Here is a 22957-nt window from a genome sequence, read left to right as displayed (position 1 = left end):
CACATACTTGAAAAGCCTCCAATCTCCTTGTTCAGTGCTAAGTCATGTAAGTCCAACACCTTGTGGCCTGCTCACAGTTCCGCAATCCTTCTACCATTTTCTATAGAAGCTCATGACAGTAGCACATGAACAGCTGGTCAGCTTTGCTGTTTCCAAGCTGCTTGCTCCTAAGTTCTAGGCCATAACAACATACCATTTGTCAAAGTCACTTATTTCAGTGGATTTGCCTATTTTCTGCTCGTATCTTTGCTGCAATGGGACCCCCATTCATCTCTGCTCTGCTTGTATACTTTTCTCCCATGTCCCATTCCTGCAGTACCACCAGTTGGATTTCAATCTCATGGTGGGCAGTGGTCACAATCATTTTCCCACAATAATTTTCACTCATCAGTGTAAAACCTATGAAGAGCTTGCAGCAGATTTGATAGATGACATATATGCTTTCACAGGTGATCCTGCCTGTAGTGGGGTAAGACATGTCTATGATGTGACTGGAATAAGGTGTGTGATAGGGCACATGATGAAAGTTTTGCCCATGAGTTTTTACCATAGATGTGTTATAATGGAGGGGGAGGCTGGAATACCATTGGAGCAACGTGGAGGGGGGGGGGGAGCATTAGTGAATACAATTTTGGGAAGGATATTTCACATTTCATAGTGAGATGAGAGTTAGTCAAAGCCTTGATGGAGGATGTGGTTAGTATCTTCCATCTTTCCATACCATACGTGCATCATATCACCGGTCAGGCACAAATGTAAGTTCTGTCCCATCCAACCAATCAGAACAACCTTTGCCAGCTGTGTTGCAGATGTATCTTACCCCATCAGTGGCAGAACAATCTGTGAAATCAGCCGTATCTAATTTCAAATTCTGCCCATTCTACTTAAACAAATGACCATAACAATGGGAAGATCAAAGGTGATCACCCTATGGCTATTTACTAAAATATGCTTAAGTCGAATAATGGCTTACTTAACCAATGAAAAATGCACCCCAGTTGCTCTGTAGAAATGTATGTTGTCACTGGTAGGTTGTTAATGACCTGCCTTTATTTATCAATAAGCAGTGTAAATTTACAATGTTCACTGATGATATGAGCATTGTGGTGGATAATGTGTCAACTACTGACTTAGAATCCGAGGTCAATGATATCCTTAAAGAAGTTCTGGGTTGGTTTAGTATTAATTCCCTTTCAATAAACCTGAAAAAAACCAATTTTATCCAGTTCCAGACAACCCACAAAAACCCAAAAGAAATAGTTATCACACAGAATGATCAGATGATAAAGCAAGTGTACTTATCAAAATTCCTAGGCGTATACATGGACAGTAGGCTGAACTGGGAACATCACGTTCTACAAACACTAAAACGGCTGACGTCGGCAACATTTGCTTTACGAATTTTGTCACGCTTCAATGACATTACCATTTCAAAGTCAGCTTACTTTGGCTATTTTCATTCAGTCATGTGTTATGGCATCATCTTCTGGGGCAATACACCTGGCACAAAGAAAATTCTCACAGCACAAAAAAGAGCAATAAGAATCATTTGTGGTGTACCCCCACAAACCTCATGTCGAAATCTTTTTAAACGGCCTGAAATACTGACAGCAACATCTCAGTACATATATTCACTGATGTGCTTCATAATAAATAACCCCACTTTGTATGAAATGAATTACCTACATCATGAACATAACACCAGAAGAAAAGAGGATTTCCACTGTGAGTTAAAGAACTTGACACTTATTCAGAAAGGGGTAAAGTATGCTGGAACGAAAATGTTCAATTCCCTACCCAACAGCATCAAAAGTATAAGGAGTAGTACATCAGTATTTAAATGTAGCTTGAAAAATTATTTACTTGAGACCTCACTTTATTCACTAGAGGAATTCTTTCAGAGAAATAAGTAAAACCCAGATTGGAAAGATGTTTTTAAATTTTTTGACACTGTTTACTGTTAAACTAATGTAATAATGCCCTAATGTAAAAATTCCTGTTTTTCTCATTTCCAGTTTTGGGTCACTTTTAAACCCAAAGTTGGAAGTTTTGATTACTGTTCAAGTTTAAAATAGATGCAATAATGCCCTAAATATGAAACTGCTATCTTCACATTTATGTTGACTAGTTTTTAAGCTAATAAGTATGACTTTTGTGCACTGTTATTAATACTATAAAAATGTCTTTATTCTATGTATTTTATTATGTACATTGACATGTTCCACATCTGAGTGACTTGCTCACATGTACAGATCTATGGAACAAGTATATAAATAAATAAATAAAAATAAATGGCTTTTTTATTAAGCCATTCTCAAGTGGATTCATAACTGCCATACATGTGATGGATGTATGCATATAGATGACTGAAGATGAAAAAACAAGGTTTCCATATGTTTGTTTACAGACTTGAGAATGGCTTAACAAAAAGCTGAAACTGTTAGCGGACTAAATACAGTTCTACAGAACAACAGGAACAGTCCTTTTGCTAATGAAACAAAGAGTTATGGAGCACATGGAGAAACTAGTAGTGAATAATGGCTGTTTTACAACTTCTGGCTTCTGGAACCTGCACTCCCCACATCCTCTTTTCTCCTTCCAACAATTCAGCTGGTCTCAGTCTCTGCTAGTGGTTATCCCATGATAAACTCTGTCCCTGTTCCCATGACGTCTCTCTCTCCCCACTTCTCTCCCTCAACACCTCTATAAAACTTTGTTTCCATTTGGTTCACTGTTGTTTACTTTGTTCATCTCTTGGTCTCCCTCTACATTTTTTACCCCTCAATACTAAACTGGTGATCCCGTGGTGTCTGAGAATGTGTCCTACTGATTGATCCCTTCTTCTAGTCAGGTTGTGCTGCAAATTTCTTTCCTCTCAATTCTGTTCAGTATTTCCTCATTAGTTATGTGATTTAGCCACCTAATCTGCTGCATTCTTCTGTAGCACAACATTTCAAAAGCTTCTATTTTCCTCTTGTCTAAACCATTTATTAGCCGTGTTGCACTTCTACACATGGCCACTCTGCGAACGAATACTTTCAGGAAACACTTCCTGACACTTAAATCTATATTTGATGTTAACAAATTTCTCTTCCTCGGAAATGCTTTCCTTTCCATTGCCAGTCTATATTTTATATCCTCTCTACTTCAGCCATCATCAGTTATTTTGCTACCCAAATAATGAAACTTGTCTACTACTTTAGTGTCTTGTTTCCTAATTTCATTTCCTGATTTAATCAGACTACATTCCATTATCCTGGTTTTGCTTTTGTTGATGTCCATCTTATATTCTCCTTTCAAGACACTCTTCATTCTGTTCAACTGCTCTTCCAAGTCGTTTGCTGCCTCTGGCAGAATTACAGTCATGAGCAAACTCCAAAGTTTTTATTTCTTCTCCATGAACTTTAATTCCTACTCCAAATTTTTTTTGTTCCTTTCACTTCTTGCTCAATGTACAGATTGAATAACATTGGCAATAGGCCCTGTTTCACTCCCTTCTCAACCATTGCTTCCCTTTCATGCCCCTCAGCTCTAATAACTGCCATCTGGTTACTGCACAATTTGTAAAAAGCCCTTCATTCCCCGTATTTTACATCTACTACCTTCTGGATTTCAAAGAGAGTATTCCAATCAACACTAGTAAAAGGTTTCTCTAAGTCTACAAATGAGAGAAATGTAGGTTTTCCTTTCCTTAACCTACCTTCTAAGATAAGTCATAGGGTCAGTACTGCCCCATGTGTTGTTATGTTTCTGTGGAATCCAAAATGATCTTCCCTAAGGCTGGCTTCTACCAGTTTTTTCATTCTCCTACTATAAAGAATACATGTTATTATTTTGCAACCATGACATATTACACTGATAGTTTGGTAATATTCACACCTATCAGCACCTGATTTCTTTGGAACTGGAATAATTATATTCTTCTTGAAGTCTGATGGTATTTCACCTGTCTCATTCATCCTTCACACCAGATGGAAGAGTTTTATCATGGCTGGCTTTCCCAAGGGTACCAGAGTTCCGATAGAATGTCATCTACTCCCAGAGCCTTGTTTTGACATAGGTCAGAAACCAGATTTTAAATTGCAAGACATTTCCAGGGGTAGATGTGGACTCTGGCCACAATTTATTGGTTGTGAACTGTAGATTAAAACTGAAGAAAATGCAAAAAAGTATGATATTAAGGAGATGGGACCTAAAACAGTTGAAAGAACCAGAGGTTGTTGAGAGTTTCAGAAGGAGTTTTAGGCAACTGGAACAGGAGATGGGAAAACAGTAGAAGATAAATTGGTAGCTTTGAGAGTTGAAATAGTGAAGGCAGTTGAGGATCAAATAGGTAAAAAGAAAAGGCCTAATAGAAATCCTTGAATAACACAGGAGATACTGAATTTAATTGATGAAAGGAGTAAATATAAGAAAGAGGAAAAGACCTTCACCCACCTCCTTCTTATTCCTGTCACCTACTCCACCTAACACACCTCCACACCTCCCCAATCTAGAGAACCTGCAGTGCCAGAACAGTGTTGCCAAGTGTGTGCTATGTGTCCTACACTACAACTAAAATTCATCACCTTTCATGCGCAAACACTACGTTTGAGATGCTATATCGATTATCTTCAGAATTGCTGCTTCTTCTAGAAGACCTTTGTGCACCTTCAACATCCACGTTATCCCTGAAAATGACAAAAAATTGTACCATAGTTTTGTTACACATTTACATTTGTATAATTTAGTGTATTACCCTCTTTATGCCTTTTAAATACAGACAACTATTTATGTAGAGCTAATTACATTGAGTTCATGGAGCACTGCACTATGGCAGTCTATGACATTTGACATGAGTGTTTCAATAAAGATATTAATACAGACAGATAATGTTTGCACAGTAGGTTGCTGTATGTCAATCCTTACATCAGCATATGTGACTTTCATATAGGATCATTTAAGCATTATTAGCTAGAAATTTTTTCACAGTATCATATCTAATGTCAGTGGTTAGTGTTTAATATTTTGATAAGCTTGATTAATCTTCTCCTTCCCTATATAAATGGAAAATTCATCATACTGTAAATACCTTTCCTTAATAGAGCATAACACATGATTCCACCATAAAACCTGCCCCTGCTGCAAAGCTACAAGACAGTGTCATGGTTCAGCATCTCATACAATGCTCAGATCATTATCAACAGTTTTCTATACCGTCAGGTCATATGATACTATGGAGAACTTTGGAACTTAATCCTTAATACTGGTACAGAAGTAAATTGTCAGAAATTGTACAATGCAGACTCCACTCTGTGTAGCAGCCAGTATCTACTCTGAAAATTCTTAAAATTTAGGAAATAAAACCACCACTTTCCGAATGATCACACTCACATCATAAGAAGGTACTGACACTCACTACAGAGGCAGTTATATCAGAATTGTAAACCACAATATTGTAATGAGGTTATATTATCCTGATTTCTAGCAGTTTCCTCCATTACTTTTGCACCTCTCTGCTCATTGATGGAAATGAGAGGCAGAAAATTGTGCTTATGAATAGTGTGGGCAAATACAGTTTTCAAAGTAGTACTTACTCAGCTTTTCCAATAGAAGAAAGAATTCTTTGCACTAGGTAATAAGGGCAACATATTTGTGCTCTCAGCTATGGTTTTTCATCTATTTATCTTTTTACAGTACAGGAGATAGCTGAATTCTGACCACCAGTTTTTCTTTGTTAATACAGTTAACATTATTTCACTGATATTGGAAACTCAAAAATTATTTGCAGTAATGCAAAATGATCTCAGTGATCTCCATAAATTTAGTATTTTCCCATTCTCTATATATTTACCAATTTGGAGATTTACTCTAAAAATAACCTTCTAATATGATAACAATGAATTACTCCTTAATGCTTTTAATGCCACTATTCTAATCCTTTTTTTCACAATTTGAGTCAAATGAGTTTTCCGAATGGGGCAAGTCCTAACTTAATACATCAAACTGAAAAAAAAAAAAAAAAAAAAAAAAAAAAAAAAAAAAAAAAAAAAAAAAAAAAAAAAAAAACAACCAAGTGAGGTGGCACAATGGCAGACTGGACTCGTATACAGGATGATGGTTAAAACCTGCATCCAGCCATCCAGATTTGGATTTTCCATGATTTCCATAAATCACTCCACGCAAATACTGGGATGGCTCCTTTCAAGAGGCATGGTGGATTTCCTTCCTCATCCTTAACACAACCTGAGCTTGTGCTCCATCTCTACAGCTCTACTGACATCAATGTTGAGAAGAAAAGAAAGACAAGGACATGACAGCTACTGTTTAACATAAGGAGGTGAAAAGCAAGGAGAGAGAAAAAGCTTTCATTGCTCTAAATATCTCCAGAGGGTAATCCACATTTTTGTGACCATAATAGAAAACCAAACAAATAAAGAAAAACCATGTAAAAATATAATAAGGAAATTACTATTCTTTTCAGTCACAAAAATAAATCAATTGTAGTTTTTACTGAAACTCAATCACTAAAATGTCAAAATGCCATCAAATGAAGGTAGAAAAAGCTTTTTCCTTTCAGATGCTAACAAAAATACCAATGAATAAGAGGCAACCGTCAGTTTTAATACTCATACATTTATATTTAAGGTATATAGGGTGCCATAGAAAAGCTACTTTTCATTGTATAAATTTAAAAGTATGAGTAGGCATCTAGAATCCCTGATGAAAAAGGATGGAGCAAGAGTAGACAATTATGAATCTGCATTGTTGATATCTCTCTTGTTCTGTTCTGTAGCTCATTATGGGATCTTAGAACCCAGAAGAGCCATGCTTTGTTGATTAATAGTCCTGTCCTCTCCAATATTCTTCTATGTATTCCAGTATGAAGGAACTTTTGTGCAAGTCTGCTACCATCTACAAGCAATAGTAATCTCTGGCTTTTATTGCACCACTACCTTTCAGCTTGGTAGCTGTAACCTGTGGCCAAGCAAACAGAAAGTTGTCACCACATTCTCACACAAGAAACTGTAAATAGGCTATTCTGATATGTTGGAGGCCTCCACCCTGGTCCTAGAGCAAGACTAGTAACCATACATCCAGTCCCCATTTCTGTTGGTAAGGCTGGAACACTGTTGAAACAACATGGTATGGAGGCCTGGCCCATTTCAGTGGTTATCTGAATTATACCATGTCCAAGCCTGGCAGTGTGCCATTTTTGGGGCCTATGTGATGAGGATTGATGTCCTGACACAACAGGCCAGGGTTGAGTGGCCAAAACTACTAGCTGCCCAAGCTATACAGTGCCTGTCATCATGCACAGCCAGTTCTGAGAGGTACTCCATCACAGTTGTTGACCAGATACAGCTCATCCACCCTACTGCTAGTAGATACTACCTCCACTAGCCATGGGGATACGGGCTGTGCTTACTCCTAGTGCTGCTGTGAGCTGAACTTATGCCATTCAGCAGGGGGCCATCTGCTGGCTGACTTCTGGTTGCCTTGCATGCACACACTGTGCTACTACTGGACTGCATCCACGGGCAGCTGATGCGGTATCCTACAGTGGATTCTTTGCTTCACCACTGTGCTTGGATGTTCCCTGTACTGGTCCAAATGACATGACCAGATTACTATGGAGCCTGTTGTTACTGTATGCCTGCCAACTACTTGGGCTGACACAGCACTACACTCGATAAGGTGCTGACAGTGCTTTGTAGCAGCTGCTGCCTGCTTCACTTATTGTTTCCTCACTACTTCTCTTGGCAACTCCATGAGCTGGCCACCTCCTTAGACCTTTGCTGAGCTAAGCACACACAACTGCCCAAGAACAGCCTATTCTGCTGTGTGCTACAGCAGTAAGATGACATTTTGGCAGCTGTACTGATTGTAATAACTAAATTCATTATTGTTTCCTCACTACTTCTACTAAAGCTCTTCACCTGGTTCTACGTACCTACTATCCTGCCAAGCATCCTGCATTGTCATTTCAATGTGCAATGAGGTCAATAAATGCTCAAGCCATCCTGACTCAACTGCACTCTTATTCTACATGAGAGAGATGATTCTGACTACAGCACCTCTTACAGTGTTGAAGAAGGACACATGTTAAGCTTAAATAGGCTTATGTTGGTAAATTTTTTACTATTTACAATTTTGTACAGAAGAATTTTTTTTGTATCTTTTAGCTGTTGTGTACAAAAAAATAAGTGTCAAATGATAATCATAATAATTTTTAGAGATTTTAAGTTGAAATTCCATTCCAGTAAACAGTTTCAGCCTATAAAGCAATATTATTAAAGTATACACTTTGCAGCAGAGTGAAATTTTTGTTTGGGAAACAATCTGTGCTGGTGTTAACTCCTTCTGTACTGCATCCTGCCTCCCAGAGGTGCCTTTTGCTATGGAATGATAACTGAAACAACTGCTCAATTTCAGTTAAATTAATTAAAAGATAGATAGAAAACAAATATGAAAAGTTGTGTGCCACTTATAATAAGATAATCAGAAGGTAATGACATTACTGATTATTGTCTTTCCCATTCCTTGATTGTCCATCTGTACATCTTACTTACAACAGTTATCATTTTAACAGATGCTCAGTAGAGAAGTTTTACTGTATATATAACATGCAATAGTTACAAATATAAACTGAAATCATTTTTGCATAAGCAAGCGTATATGAAGTACTTGCACTTTATGCAGAAATTTCTGCTTTTTTGTGGTGATTAATTGGTATGATCTGCTAAAGTACACTGCAAGAAATTTTCTCAATTTTGGCTGAATGTAGAACTGGCTCACTCTGGATTCCAAGCAAGATGAAGGATGGTGAGAATCATCAGTTCTTTAATGCAATGTTCTCTCTACATGTTTCAGTGATTATCTTAAAAGCACAGATGATGAGTAAAACTTAATACTCAAGGAAGTGAGGTACAGGGAAGTTCACTGGTGTGGTATATAAGAATTCCATATACACTCCTGGAAATGGAAAAAAGAACACATTGACACCGGTGTGTCAGACCCACCATACTTGCTCCGGACACTGTGAGAGGGCTGTACAAGCAATGATCACACGCACGGCACAGCGGACACACCAGGAACCGCGGTGTTGGCCGTCGAATGGCGCTAGCTGCGCAGCATTTGTGCACCGCCGCCGTCAGTGTCAGCCAGTTTGCCGTGGCATACGGAGCTCCAGCGCAGTCTTTAACACTGGTAGCATGCCGCGACAGCGTGGACGTGAACCGTATGTGCAGTTGACGGACTTTGAGCGAGGGCGTATAGTGGGCATGCGGGAGGCCGGGTGGACGTACCGCCGAATTGCTCAACACGTGGGGCGTGAGGTCTCCACAGTACATCGATGTTGTCGCCAGTGGTCGGCGGAAGGTGCACGTGCCCGTCGACCTGGGACCGGACCGCAGCGATGCACGGATGCACGCCAAGACCGTAGGATCCTACGCAGTGCCGTAGGGGACCGCACCGCCACTTCCCAGCAAATTAGGGACACTGTTGCTCCTGGGGTATCGGCGAGGACCATTCGCAACCGTCTCCATGAAGCTGGGCTACGGTCCCGCACACTGTTAGGCCGTCTTCCGCTCACGCCCCAACATCGTGCAGCCCGCCTCCAGTGGTGTCGCGACAGGCGTGAATGGAGGGACGAATGGAGACGTGTCGTCTTCAGCGATGAGAGTCGCTTCTGCCTTGGTGCCAATGATGGTCGTATGCGTGTTTGGCGCCGTGCAGGTGAGCGCCACAATCAGGACTGCATACGACCGAGGCACACAGGGCCAACACCCGGCATCATGGTGTGGGGAGCGATCTCCTACACTGGCCGTACACCACTGGTGATCGTCGAGGGGACACTGAATAGTGCACGGTACATCCAAACCGTCATCGAACCCATCGTTCTACCATTCCTAGACCGGCAAGGGAACTTGCTGTTCCAACAGGACAATGCACGTCCGCATGTATCCCGTGCCACCCAACGTGCTCTAGAAGGTGTAAGTCAACTACCCTGGCCAGCAAGATCTCCGGATCTGTCCCCCATTGAGCATGTTTGGGACTGGATGAAGCGTCGTCTCACGCGGTCTGCACGTCCAGCACGAACGCTGGTCCAACTGAGGCGCCAGGTGGAAATGGCATGGCAAGCCGTTCCACAGGACTACATCCAGCATCTCTACGATCGTCTCCATGGGAGAATAGCAGCCTGCATTGCTGCGAAAGGTGGATATACACTGTACTAGTGCCGACATTGTGCATGCTCTGTTGCCTGTGTCTATGTGCCTGTGGTTCTGTCAGTGTGATCATGTGATGTATCTGACCCCAGGAATGTGTCAATAAAGTTTCCCCTTCCTGGGACAATGAATTCACGGTGTTCTTATTTCAATTTCCAGGAGTGTATTTGAGTTAAGTGAGTGTTCAAGATGCAATTCTTTGTTTATAAGGCCATGTTTTAAAACATCAGTATCTCTGCTATAGATTGAAGTAACCGATGCAAATACCAAGAAATGTGTGTGCAAGTAAATGTTTCAGATTGTTGTTGCTATCTTGTTTGTTTTTGTCCCAGAAAAAGTGACAGAGAGTTAGATATTAAAGATTTTTCTTTTAAGCTATAACCGCATTGTATATTCAGCACACATATTTCTCATTAGGTTAGTTGTGAAACTGAAACTAAGAACAGTAGAAACAAAACAGGGTCCAAAACAACAAACCTCAGAGCTGTGGCCTAAAAAACGATATTTGTGCAAGTTCCAATGAAGCAAAAACTAATATTAACAGGTCTGAGATGGAATGGGATCACTGGGTGATAAATCCAGAGAATTTCGAATTCTTATGTGGTTTGCACCTGGAAATAAGAGAGAGAGACAAAGCAAACATTTTGCACTGAAGAGCCAAAGAAACTGGTATACCAGCCTAATATCATGTAGAGCCCCTGTAAGCATGCAGAAGTGCTGCAACATGATGTGGCATGAACTCGACTAATATCTGAAGTAGTGCTGGAGGGAACTGACACCATTAATCCTGCAAGGCTGACCATAAACCCGTAAGAGTATGAGGGGTTGGAGATCTCTTCTGAAGAGCATGTTGCAAGGCATTCCAGATATACTCAATGGTGGCCAGCGGAAGTGTTTAACTCAGAGGAGTGTTCCTGGAGCTACTCTGGATGTGTAAGGGAATTCCAGCATTGTACTGCTGGAACAGCCAAAGTCCATCAGCTATCATAATGCACATTGAACATGATGCAGGTGATCAGACAGGATGCTTACGTACATGTCACCTGTCAGAGTTGTATCTAAACATTTCAGGGGTCCCATATCACTCCAACGGCACACGCCCCACACCGTTACAGAGCCTCCACCAGCTTGAACTGTCCCCTGCTGAAATGGTGGGTCCATGTATTCATGAGGTTGTCACCATGCCTGTACATGTCCATCTGCTCAATATAATTTGAAACGATACTTGTTCAACGAGGCAACATGTTTCCAGGCATCAACAGTCCAATGTCAGTGTTGACAGGTCCAGGTGAGGTGTAAGGCTTCGTGTCATGCTGTCCTCAAGGGTACACGGTGGGCCTTCAGCTCCAAAAGCCCATATTGATGATGTTTTGTTGAATGGTTCACACACTGACACTTGCTGATGGCCCAGCATTGATATCTGCAGCAATTTGCAGAAGGGTTGCACTTCTGTCACGTTGAATTATTCTCTTCAGTTGTCATTGGTCCTGTTCTTACAGGATCTTTCTCCAGCTACAGCAATGTTGGAGATTGGAAAAATCCCTACTTCATTGCTACCTCAGAAATGCTGTGTCCCATTGCTCATGCACCAACTATAACATGACATTAAAGCTCACTTAAATCGTGATAAACTGCCATTGTAGCAGCAGTAACTGATTGAACAACTGTGCCAGACACTTGTTGTTTTACATAGGTGTTGCTGACTGCAGTGCTGTACTCTTCCAGTTTACATATATCTGTATTTGAATATGCATGGCTATACCAGTTTCTTTGGTGTTTCAGTGTTCATGTTTTGTGGCTTTACATTCACTTGTCCTAATGAAAGAACCTGACTGAATGCCTTGAAAGGCAGGAGCACAGCATTTAAGAGTGCATATAATCATATTTAGTAAGCCTTGTGTTCATCCCCTTGTCTATCTAACCAAAACTCACTGGTTGTGCATTTTTAGAAGTGTAAACAGACTGTATTGTACTTGTATGGGTACATCACCTCTTCAATTTCCATCAGAAGATATTGATGTTGATGTCTTCAGTCCAAAGAATGGTTTGATACTGCTTTCCATTCTAGTACATGATATGTAAGACTCTTCATCTCTGAATAACTAGTGTAACATGTGGGGAAGCTAGTGAGGGTTCCTTCCAGCCACCACCAGTTTTTAGACGCACAGTCGATTGTTCTGCCTATTGTTCATGCTGAGTGCATCTCAGTGACATCACAGCCTGTTGTGATGTCATATTAGAGCTGATAAGGAAGCTTGTGTAGCAAAAATAATGTTGCCATTGTATAGAGTGTACCAAGAAAGCAAGTTTGCAAAATTTCTTAAAAATTAATCACATACTTTGCAGATACCAGTGTTTTTATGAGTTATGGCCACTAAGGAATGACAGTAGAGAGCTGTGACTCAACAGTACTGTGTATTTCATATACAGCAAGCAGCCTCCATGTCCATGGAGAAATATCTTTCAATTTGATCCAGGTATTCTAAAATTGATAATTTCATTAAATGTTGTGAAAATTGTTTAGATTAAATAACCTATGTTTTAATCCATCAGTATAGGTATTTTGCTGTTCAGGTGTGTGGTTTTGGAGCAATTTAAAGTATTACTCTGGCCAAAATGATGTCTTTATGAGTTCTTTCAGAGCTCACAGCTAACAGTGCCACATCTTTAACGAATTCCTGTGTCTTTGTTTTGCAGATTATCCTTGAATGTTAAAAAAATTATAAATCAAAAGAGAGATCCAACTTAGAATGCTATGACTGATCTATTTGTTCAGATGGTCCAAATTTTGCTGAAGGTGAAAGCAGCCACTAGTGAGTTACAGGTAGTTGTCCCATTTGCCACCCACGCTTCCAGACAAAAGCTGCACTCCTCAATGAACAAAAGTCAGCTGAAACCAGTCATTGTGGAACAAGGATGCCATCATTGTACTAGTCTGCACTATGCCTCAGAAACCATGTTGTGTGTGAAGTTAGAAGATTTTTCAACATGATAGATGGTAGGCTTAGGAAGAATCTACCCACTTGAGTTGCTGAAGCACTGTAAATGTTATTAACTATTTCTCATATAATGTCAACATGCCTAGTGAACAAGTTCTTTTCATTTTAAGAAACTTTAACTGAATTTTATGTTTTCAAGAAGGAGAAGCTATTAAACGAATTTTCCTGAGATAACTTGCAACTTCTCAGTTAGTTTATAAACCTACAGTGAGTGTGGGCTCTGAATATCAGTCGTGATGGAAGAACTCTGTTGTGTTATTGTAGAAACAACTGCTGTAAAGAACTTGATCACTATAAATTTTTGAAGAGTTTGTGTCACAGAATGTATCTAGTCATCTACAGAGTGTTTTAATAAGTCAATTGTTGCCTCTTTACCTCCATCTCATAGCTGTGATAGAGAGTTGTTTTTCAAGGAAAACACCTGCAGATAGTCACTGCTTTTTCCAGTAATTTTCATGTGACAATACCGTTTTTTGGAGCTGCTTCTGTAGAGTGAAATGGAGAGTTCATATCATCGTAATTAACAGCAACTGACAACAGAACCATAAACATCCCTACCCTACATTTACTTGATTGTGCTTACTGTAGTCAAGCCTTGATCTCCCTCAACAATTATTTCCCACTCTTCCATCTCTTGCCAAGTCGATTTTTCCTTGATGCCTTAGGATGTGTCACATCAACTGATTCTGCACCTACAGCTACATGACTACTCTGCATTTCATATGTAAGTGCCTAGCAGAGGGTTCATCAAAGCACTTTCACTCTAGTTCTCTGCTGTTCCACTCTCAAATTGTGATGTCCTTTATCAGTCAAATCTATCTGATAAGGATCCCATACTGAATAGCATTACTCTAGCAGAGGACTTAAAAGTGTAATGAAGGCAGTCTCTTTAGTAGGCGTGTTGCATCCCCAAGTGAGGTGGCACAGTGGTTAGCACACTGGCCTCGCATTTGGGAGGATGATGGTTCAAATCTGCATCCAGCCATCCTCACTTAGGTTTTCTGTGATTTCCTTAAATTGCTTCAGGCAAATGCCTGGATGGTTCCTATGAATCAACCAACCAACCATGTTGCATCTTGAAACTTCCTGGGAAATTTAAACTGTGTGCCGGACCGAGACTCGAACTCGGGACCTTTGCCTTTCACGGGCAAGTGCTCTACAAACTGAGCTACCCAAGCTTGGGTAGCTCAGTTGGTAGAGCACTTGCCTGCGAAAGGCAAAGGTCCCAAGTTCGAGTCTCGGTCTGGCACACAGTTTTAATTTGCCAGGAAGTTTCATATCAGCGCACACTCCGCTGCAGAGTGAAAATCTCATTATGTTGCATATTGTAAGTGTTCTGTCAATAAAATGCAGTCTTTGATTGTTTTCTTCCCCACAGTAGTATCTATGTGATCACACCAATATAAGCTGTTTGTAATTGTAATTTCCCGGTATTTAATTGAATTGGTAGCCTTTAGATTTGTGTGAGTTATCGTGTTACAGACTCCTTTTGGTACTCATGAGGATGATCTCACACTTTTCATTATTTAGAGTCAGTTGCCACTTTTACATTATACAGATATCTTGTCTAAATCATTTTCCAATTGGTCTTCATCTTCTGATAGCTTTACAACATGGAAAATTATAGCATCATCTGCAAAAAGTCTAAGATGGCTGCTCACATTGTCTGTTAAATCATTAAATGATGCTCCCCAAGGAATTGTTACAGCCCTCTGCTCTTTCTAATCTATACAAAATTTGTATAGATTAGAAACAGCAGAGGGTTCTGACATTTCCTTGGAGAGTGCCAGATATCACTTCTCTTTTACTCAAAGACTTTCTGTCAATTACTATGAATTGCATCCATTGTGATGGGAAATCAGAAACCCAGTGTTATAACCTTTAATCACCAATAATTGCGTGGATATTCAAACACACTCACTTAGAAACAATAGCTGGTTACATAATAACAACTCAGTATCTCTTATTCGACTGCCGTGCCGTGACATGCGGCCGGCACCGTTCGTAGCTAGGTGGCGCTCCCGCACTCAACCGAGTTGCGGAGCGCCTCTATTGCCGTTTGCAAGTACTGTTGTGGCAGCACTGTTAAATGTCGTGGCACTGTCACAACACTTCTCCCCCCTTGAAAAAAAAAACACTCACTTCCTTGGAGACATGGACAGTGCGGAGACATCCATGGCCTTTTGTGAGATCCCACAGAGAGACACGAGAGTATGGTCGAAAATGTCCAGGACGGAAGCTCGTGCATGGAATGTGCCTCCTGGACGAGATGATGCGTGAAAACTCCGGAGCAGCATCCATAGGTGTCGTGGACCTGGGGGTGTGCTCCAGCGCGATGGGTCCCGGAGAAGGCGGCGTTGCGACTGGGGTCGGTTCCGGCGTACTCAGAAACGGTAGCGACGGCGGCTGCATCAACACGTACGGTAGATCGGCAGCAGCGACAGGACTGGCTTCTTGGGCTGGTGGAGGTGAAGGACGGGGCGGTGGCACCGGCGTGGCCACCACTCGTGGGCGCATCTGGTCATAATGGCGAACAACCATGCCGTTGTCCGTACGTATTTCACAAAGCCAGCAGCCGTGAAGAGCCTTGACCACCCCTGGAATCCATTTGGGACGAGATCCATACCCTCGTGCCCACACGTCGGCACCCACCGAGTATTTTCCCACACTAGGGGACACAGCACAAGGCCTGACAGGGTGAAGCAGGTGCAGTAGAGTGCGCGGTTGGCGGCCATGCAAGAGTTCAGCAGGGCTGTGATCACCCAGAGGCGTGAAGCGATAAGAACTCAGAAATTGCAGCAGAGCGTCATCTATGGAAAAATCACTAAGGAATTTTTTCATCTGGCTTTTGAAAGTGCAGACAAGGTGCTCGACCTCCCCATTCGATTGCGGATGGAAGGGCAGTGCTGTAACATGATGAATCCCTTGTCCAGTACAAAAATCACGGAAGGCCTGCGAAGAGAACTGAGGGCCATTGTCCGTGACAATCGTGGGTGGAAGACCTTCTAGCGCAAAGATTTTGGACAAAGCCAGCGCCGTCACCGCAGTGGTGGGCAACAGACATCGAACAACAAACGGAAACTTTGAGAAGGTGTCAATCAACAGTAGCCAATAAGTACCGAGGAAGGGGGCGGCAAAGTCAGCGTGCACCCGTTCCCATGGCTGCGCCGGATCAGGCCATGGAGAGGGCATTGTACGAGGTGCAGCCAGTTGTTGAGCACACTGACCACACGCAGCAACCATGTGGGTGATGTCCAAATCAATACCGGGCCAATAAACGTGCCTGCGGGCCAGGTACTTAGTCCGAGAAATACCCCAATGGCCTTCATGTAACAGTTTGAGAACATCTTTGAGAAGAGAGGCTGGCACCACGACCCATGGAGATGCGCCATCCGTGGCCAGAAGAACAACACCATCACAAACAGACAGATGAAGGTGCAAGGCATGGTGGTTGCGAAGGGGACCTGATGCCCGGCCCTTGGTCCTGTCCGGCCAACCACGTTGAACAAAACCGATCACCTGATGTAGGACCTGGTCCCACTCAATAGCCGACGTGACCTGCGAACCTGTAAGTGGAAAACCCTCAACCGCATGACGTTCTTCCTCATCAATGTGGAAACAGAGTAGTTCATCACGATCAAAAACCGGCTCGGGGCCCATCGGCAATCGCGACAATGCGTCAGCGTTGGCATGCTGGGCCATGGGGTGATAGTGAATCTCATAGTGAAAACGAGACAAGTATAGCCTTATCTGGAAGCGACGGCAATGGGCTGAACAGAGAGACCAGTGGCTTGTGGTTGGTGATGGGGTGAAACTTAGAACCATACAAAGAAAAGCTGAACTTTTTTAGAGCATAAATGATAGCGAGCGCCTCCTTTTAGATTTGAGAGTAACGCAGTTGCACATCGCCGAGGGTCTTGGAAGCATAGGCGATGGGTCGTTCCGACCCATCCTCATACCAATGGGCGAGAACAGCCCTTAGGCCATACTGTGACGCGTCAGTCGCCAGAACCAAGTGCTGACCTGGACAGAATGTGGCAAAACAAGGTGCCGACTGCAAATGAGCCTTCAGGCAGACAAAAGCCTGCTCACACTCGTCGGACCAACAGAAAGGGACGTTTTTTCATAACAGCTGATGCAGAGGATGAGCTACCACCGCTGCGGATGGAATGAATTTGTGATAATAAGCAATCTTACCTAGAAACTCCTGAAGTTCTTTGACCGTAGACGGCCGGGGTAGAGTGTTAATGGCCACAACGTGCTGACGCAGAGGACGTATACCCTCACGGGACAAGTAGAAACTAAGATACACAATGGAGGGTTGGAAGAACTGTGACTTGTCCAGATTGCACCTCAACCCAGCCGAATGCAAAACCCAAAACAGTGAATGCATATTGCGAAGGTGCTCCTCAGTGGAGGCCCCCATGACAACAATGTCATCCAGATAGTTTATGCAGCCGGGAACGGAAGCCGTGAGCTGTTCCAAAAACCGCTGAAAAATGGCCGGCACGCTAGCAACGCCAAATGGTAACCGCTGGTACTGATACAACCCACAAGGAGTGTTGATGACGAGAAATTCCTTGGAAGAAGCATCCAACAGCAACTGATGGTACGCCTCCGATAAGTCAAGTTTGGAAAAGAACTGGCCCCCAGCAAGCTTGGTAAATAACTCCTCAGGACGGGGAAGAGGATAAGTGTCAATGAGGCTCTGAGCATTGACAGTGGCTTTAAAATCACCACACAATCGCAGACTCCTGTTTGGTTTAGAAACGACCACAATTGGCGATGCCCATTCGCTGGAGGTAACAGGAAGGAGAATCCCTGACGCTGTTAACCTGTCTATCTCAGCACATTGCCAAACTTCTTTATCAGGAGCAAGCCATAGAATAGCATCCCTAACCATTGAATCAGCATAAGACTCATGATGAGTGTCCGTGACAAACTGACATTTCCTACTCAGACCGTGTAGTTCCGCCGCCCAAGCCCGGTAAGATTGATGGGGCTGTTTACGACACCGGTAGAATGCCACATGGGTGGCAATGACGTGGGTGTTTTTTTGGTAATAGTTAGACAATAAGTCACACATTTCTTGGAAGGACAGAGAGGCAGGTTCCCGCAGAGGTGCTAACTGAGATAGCAGCTGAATATATCCGTGGGGAAATCCAAGATAGAAATAACGACTTACACATCAGAGCGTTGACAACGCCAAAAGCCAAGAAGTGTTGCCGCAAATGCTTCTCATAATCCTCCCAGTCTTCAGTGGCCTCATCGTAAATAGGGAATGGAGGCGGAGAAGAGGACGACAGACGATGAGTAAGTGACGTCGACAATGCCTGAATAGCAGCCGTCAGCTGTGTTTGTTGTTCAATGAGCGCTTGCATAAGCTGTTCCATGTCTGCCCAGACACGAACGCGCAATACTATAATGCTGTAAAAAAAATATCCGACCTCGTCGCCAAAAAGTGTTATAACCTTTAATTCACGAATAAATTGCGTGGATATACAAACGTAGAAACAATAGTGGGTTTCATGCTACCAACTCTGTAGCTGTCACTCAACTGCCATGCCGTGACATGCAGCTGGTGCCTTTCATAGCCAGGTGGTGCTCCCGCGCTCAGCCGAGCTGCAGGGCGCCTCTATCACCGTGTTTGTGTACTGACGTAGCGGCACGTTTAAATCTCGTGGCACTGTCACAACACATTTGTTGCCTCTTATTTTGTTGCCATATCTCTGTTATAAAGCACTCTATCATACCAGTACTTAATAATCTTAGCATGCAGTGGCGAGGAACCATAGCAGGAAAACATTTTTCTGCTACCATTAATGTTCGGGCTGAATTAATACTACTATTCAGTTTCTACATTCACAACAATAATGAACTCGTAAGCAATTCCAATTAACTGACTGAGCAGCTCTGTGATCCTAACATTGAGAAGCAATGAGACCACTGGAGTCATGCTTTAAATGGGGATGCTTTTTTTCCTTACTTCATAATGATAAACTGAGACTGAAAATTAAAGAAGTATAGAAACATTTTCATGCATATTTTAAGATAATTTTTTCAGCTTGCTTACAAGGGAAATTCCCCATCGCACTCCCCTCAGGTTTAGTGGTAAGATGGCCCATCAAAACCTGAACACAAATCAAGCATTAAATCAGCAAGGAGATGTAGTGCACTCTGAAAAAAGAACCAAAACAGAAGCAGTGAACAGTCCAAGCTCAAGATGTGCAATCTCAAGTGATTTGGAAGAACCATGCATTGTGGCTTTGTGATCATGGTTTTGGACTGCAAAATGGGAGATCTGTGTTCAAATCTCCCTCATGCTACATTTTTTTCACAAAATTATGATCTGTCTGTCCAGTCATTGATGAGTCCATTCTCCTTGTGTAGTCCTGGCAATTGACAAACTATGTATTAGTTATAGAATGTAAGTCATGTGCTCAGAATATATTGCTGTCATAGGTAAATGTGATGAATAGTGAGAGCAGGTGAGATGGCACATAAATCTCTCACAACAAATAAATGAGCGTGAACTATGTTACAGCAAAGGCATTCAAGAGCCAAAACTCCCAAAACAGAATGCAAGAGTCATAATATGTGGTACTTGAGTAGGAAAAATAGGAGATACATGTGTGTAGAGGTCCATTCCTTACAGCTCGCCATCACAAATGGATGGTATGAGGGAAATTTGAACATGGATCTTCCCTTTTGCAGTCCAACACTGTGATCACATAACCATAACACTGTGGCTGTTTAAATTCACTCAAGGTTGTACATCTTGAGCTTGGACTGTTAACTGCTTCTATTTTGCTTCTTTCTTCACAGTTTGGTACACCTTCATTCTGTTTTCATGCTTGATCTTTGACCACTTTGTGTTGGGTTATTTGCTGGGCCAACTTACCACTAAATCTGAGGGGGGTGATGTGGAATTCCCCTTGTTAGATCCAGGAAGGAGGGAATAAAGGTCAGATTTTGGTATTTCATCATCAACTATTTCCTTATACAAACCAAACTCACTTATTTAGAGATGAATGAGCAAAAGCACCATCCAGGGCCAATTCTAGGAACAATTTTTGCATTTGCATGAAGTGATTTAGAGAAACTAAGGAAAATGAACATAAATATGATGAGACAGATAAACTCAACTTCTGTTTAATTTAAGTGTTATGTTATAAACACTGTGCCACCTCACAGAGACAGTCCAGTGTCTACACAATGCAACACCGTGTAAGGTAGGACAGTGCTGGACATTCTAGCAGCAAATGTATGGTCCAGAAACTTATGATGTTAAACATTTAATATCTCTAATTCAAGATCATTTTATTGTGTCATTATTTAAATCAGAATTTCACTTGAGGAAAAATCAGAGTTATTATAATTTTGTAATATGGAAAAAGTAATTGTCAATTCATATTAAAGTAATGTGAATAGATCTCAGATAAATACCCTGTGTACATGGAGAATCCTCTTTTGGATAATTCTTCATCTGGTTGTATGGTTGGGCTCAGGTAATGGTATACATTATTGTCCTTCTGCTGCAGTTTTTCGAACCTCTTCATTAACCTGCAAGTAAAAATATACTGAGACTCAAAATCAGATACTGGATTTGGTTTCACGTGAACAAGGGTATTTTTCTTCCAGTTATGAAATCAGAGTGTAGTGACCCTTCAATCCAGTAGTTAGAACAGTCAACATATAAATACATCGAAAGGCCCATCCAATGGATATAACTGTTGCACAACATTAGATACCATATTTAAAACATTTTAAGGTCTAATTATTGAGTCAGCACACTAATATTTTCAAGAATTAGCAGCCGAAAACCTGACATTGTTTAACGGAGTAATAATATAATTTTGTGACCATGTAACACTCTCACAAATTAACTGTGGTCAATATTTTATTGAGGTAGCCCCTGTTTTTACAGCTATAGAGAAATATAATGAATGGTAGCAAATAAAATGGATCAATATTATTTTTAAAAAATACAATAAATTAATACAACACATTGGAGAAAGTTATTCTTTGCAGAAGGAATTTAAATGTAACTAACAAACAAACAAGAATGAATAGGATTTAAAAACATTTGACTTCAGCGTTTTAAAAATATGATTAGCGTGGATTAAAATAAAAAGGAAAATATGAAAAAATCTTGAATGCTTGGTGCTCTGCAGCTTTCAGACATTTATTAAAAGACATCTTTAATTCACCATGAGCAGCACTACAAATATTTTATTTGCCAAAACTGGATTTTGAGTTTGTATCTCATCTTCAGTGGCATTTGATACAGAGGTATGAACAATTGTATGTGCATCAATTTCTACAAAAAGATAACTGTACATATATAGCAGTAATATAAGTCTGCTTACATTATACACTTCTACAGCAATGACATGCTTGTCAGTTAATGTGACAGGATCTGAAATATGTCCTAGAACATAGTATACACTTTGCCATGTACATTACTGCTATCAAATTTTAGGCAGTTATAATTCTTGATAATGTTTGTCATAACTGTCATAAGACATAATCACACATATAAATGATCTTGGAAATAACAAAAGACAGCTAATGTAGACTCCTTGACCAGTCAGTTCCACTTTTACTCAACATGACAGTTATGTGAAATATTATCGAGATTGTCACTGCATAATATTTGATAGCAGTTATGTACATGAATATTGTGTACTGTGTTATAGGACATATCTCAGATCATGTTGTATGAACTGATAAACATGTCATTGCAACAAAATGCATAATGTACATAGACTTAATGTTCCTGCTACACACGTACAGTTATCATTTTGTTGAAATTGACGCACACATTTTGTAGAAATTGCCGCACATGCAATTGTATCTGATGCCACTGAGGATGGGTTATAAACACAAAGACCAGTTCTGACAAATAGCCGGCCGGGGTGGCTGAGCGGTTCTAGGCGCTACAGTCTGAAACCGCGCGACTGCTACGGTAGCAGGTTCGAATCCTGCCTCGGGCATGGGTGTGTGTGATGTCCTTAGGTTAGTTAGGTTTAAGTAGTTCTAAGTTCTAGGGGACTGATGACCTCAGAAGTTAAGTCCCATAGTGCTCAGAGCAATTTGAACCATAGTTCTGACAAATAAAGCATTTCTAGTGCAGCTCATGTACAGAAGATGTCCTTTAATAAAACTATGAAAGCTTAAACTGAAAGTAAATAGTTGTTCATAACACATTGTTTTGTGGGAGATGTTCCAGACAGATCTTGTGGAAAACTAAGCAATTAAAAGCAACAAACTGGATATGAAGTAATATGAAGATAATGACACAGTGTGTGAAAAGGGTCTATCACCAGTGAAAGAGGTTGGGCTGATAAAAATGAGATGGTGGTGGGTGGGAGTTGATACAAGATGAAACCAACTGACATAGTTACAAGTCAACAGATGTGGTATAGGTTAACAAGTTAAGTAACACAATATTTCTTCCAGATTTTGTCTGTATTCTTGTATTCTAAACTTACTATTTTTAATATTGATCTGCTTGTGTTATTAGCTTTACTCTTTACTCTCCATAGTTTAAAATGGCCCTAGAGGAACTATAAAATTAGCAGAAATAATGCAACTATGAAATGATTCACCTTTATGTTGGTATACAGATACTTTTTATGGGAAAATAGTAATAGGCCTTATTTCACTATGCACTCTGGTTTATAAAATACTAAGGTAAACTTGTCATCAAAAAAATATTGGTTTGAATACTAAATTACATTATTAGGC

The 22957-nt window shown here is 41.1% G+C and overlaps 1 protein-coding gene across 2 annotated transcripts in view; it reads right to left on the bottom strand.

The window, feature by feature from the left end:
- Positions 1 to 22957, bottom strand: part of LOC126183720 (uncharacterized) — an 89868-nt gene that overhangs the window by 27680 nt on the left and 39231 nt on the right. For both annotated transcript variants that reach the window (XM_049925909.1, XM_049925910.1), the window contains exons 3-4: positions 20654 to 20770; positions 4569 to 4670 (exon numbers count right to left, since the gene is read on the bottom strand). In XM_049925909.1, the coding sequence (XP_049781866.1) occupies positions 4569 to 4670; positions 20654 to 20770 (219 nt within the window). The remainder of the gene's footprint in view (positions 1 to 4568; positions 4671 to 20653; positions 20771 to 22957) is intronic.

The sequence above is a fragment of the Schistocerca cancellata genome, chromosome 4, assembly GCF_023864275.1.
Source record: "Schistocerca cancellata isolate TAMUIC-IGC-003103 chromosome 4, iqSchCanc2.1, whole genome shotgun sequence".
NCBI classification, from domain to species: domain Eukaryota; kingdom Metazoa; phylum Arthropoda; class Insecta; order Orthoptera; family Acrididae; genus Schistocerca; species Schistocerca cancellata.
This window is presented reverse-complemented; position numbering and strand designations above follow the sequence as displayed.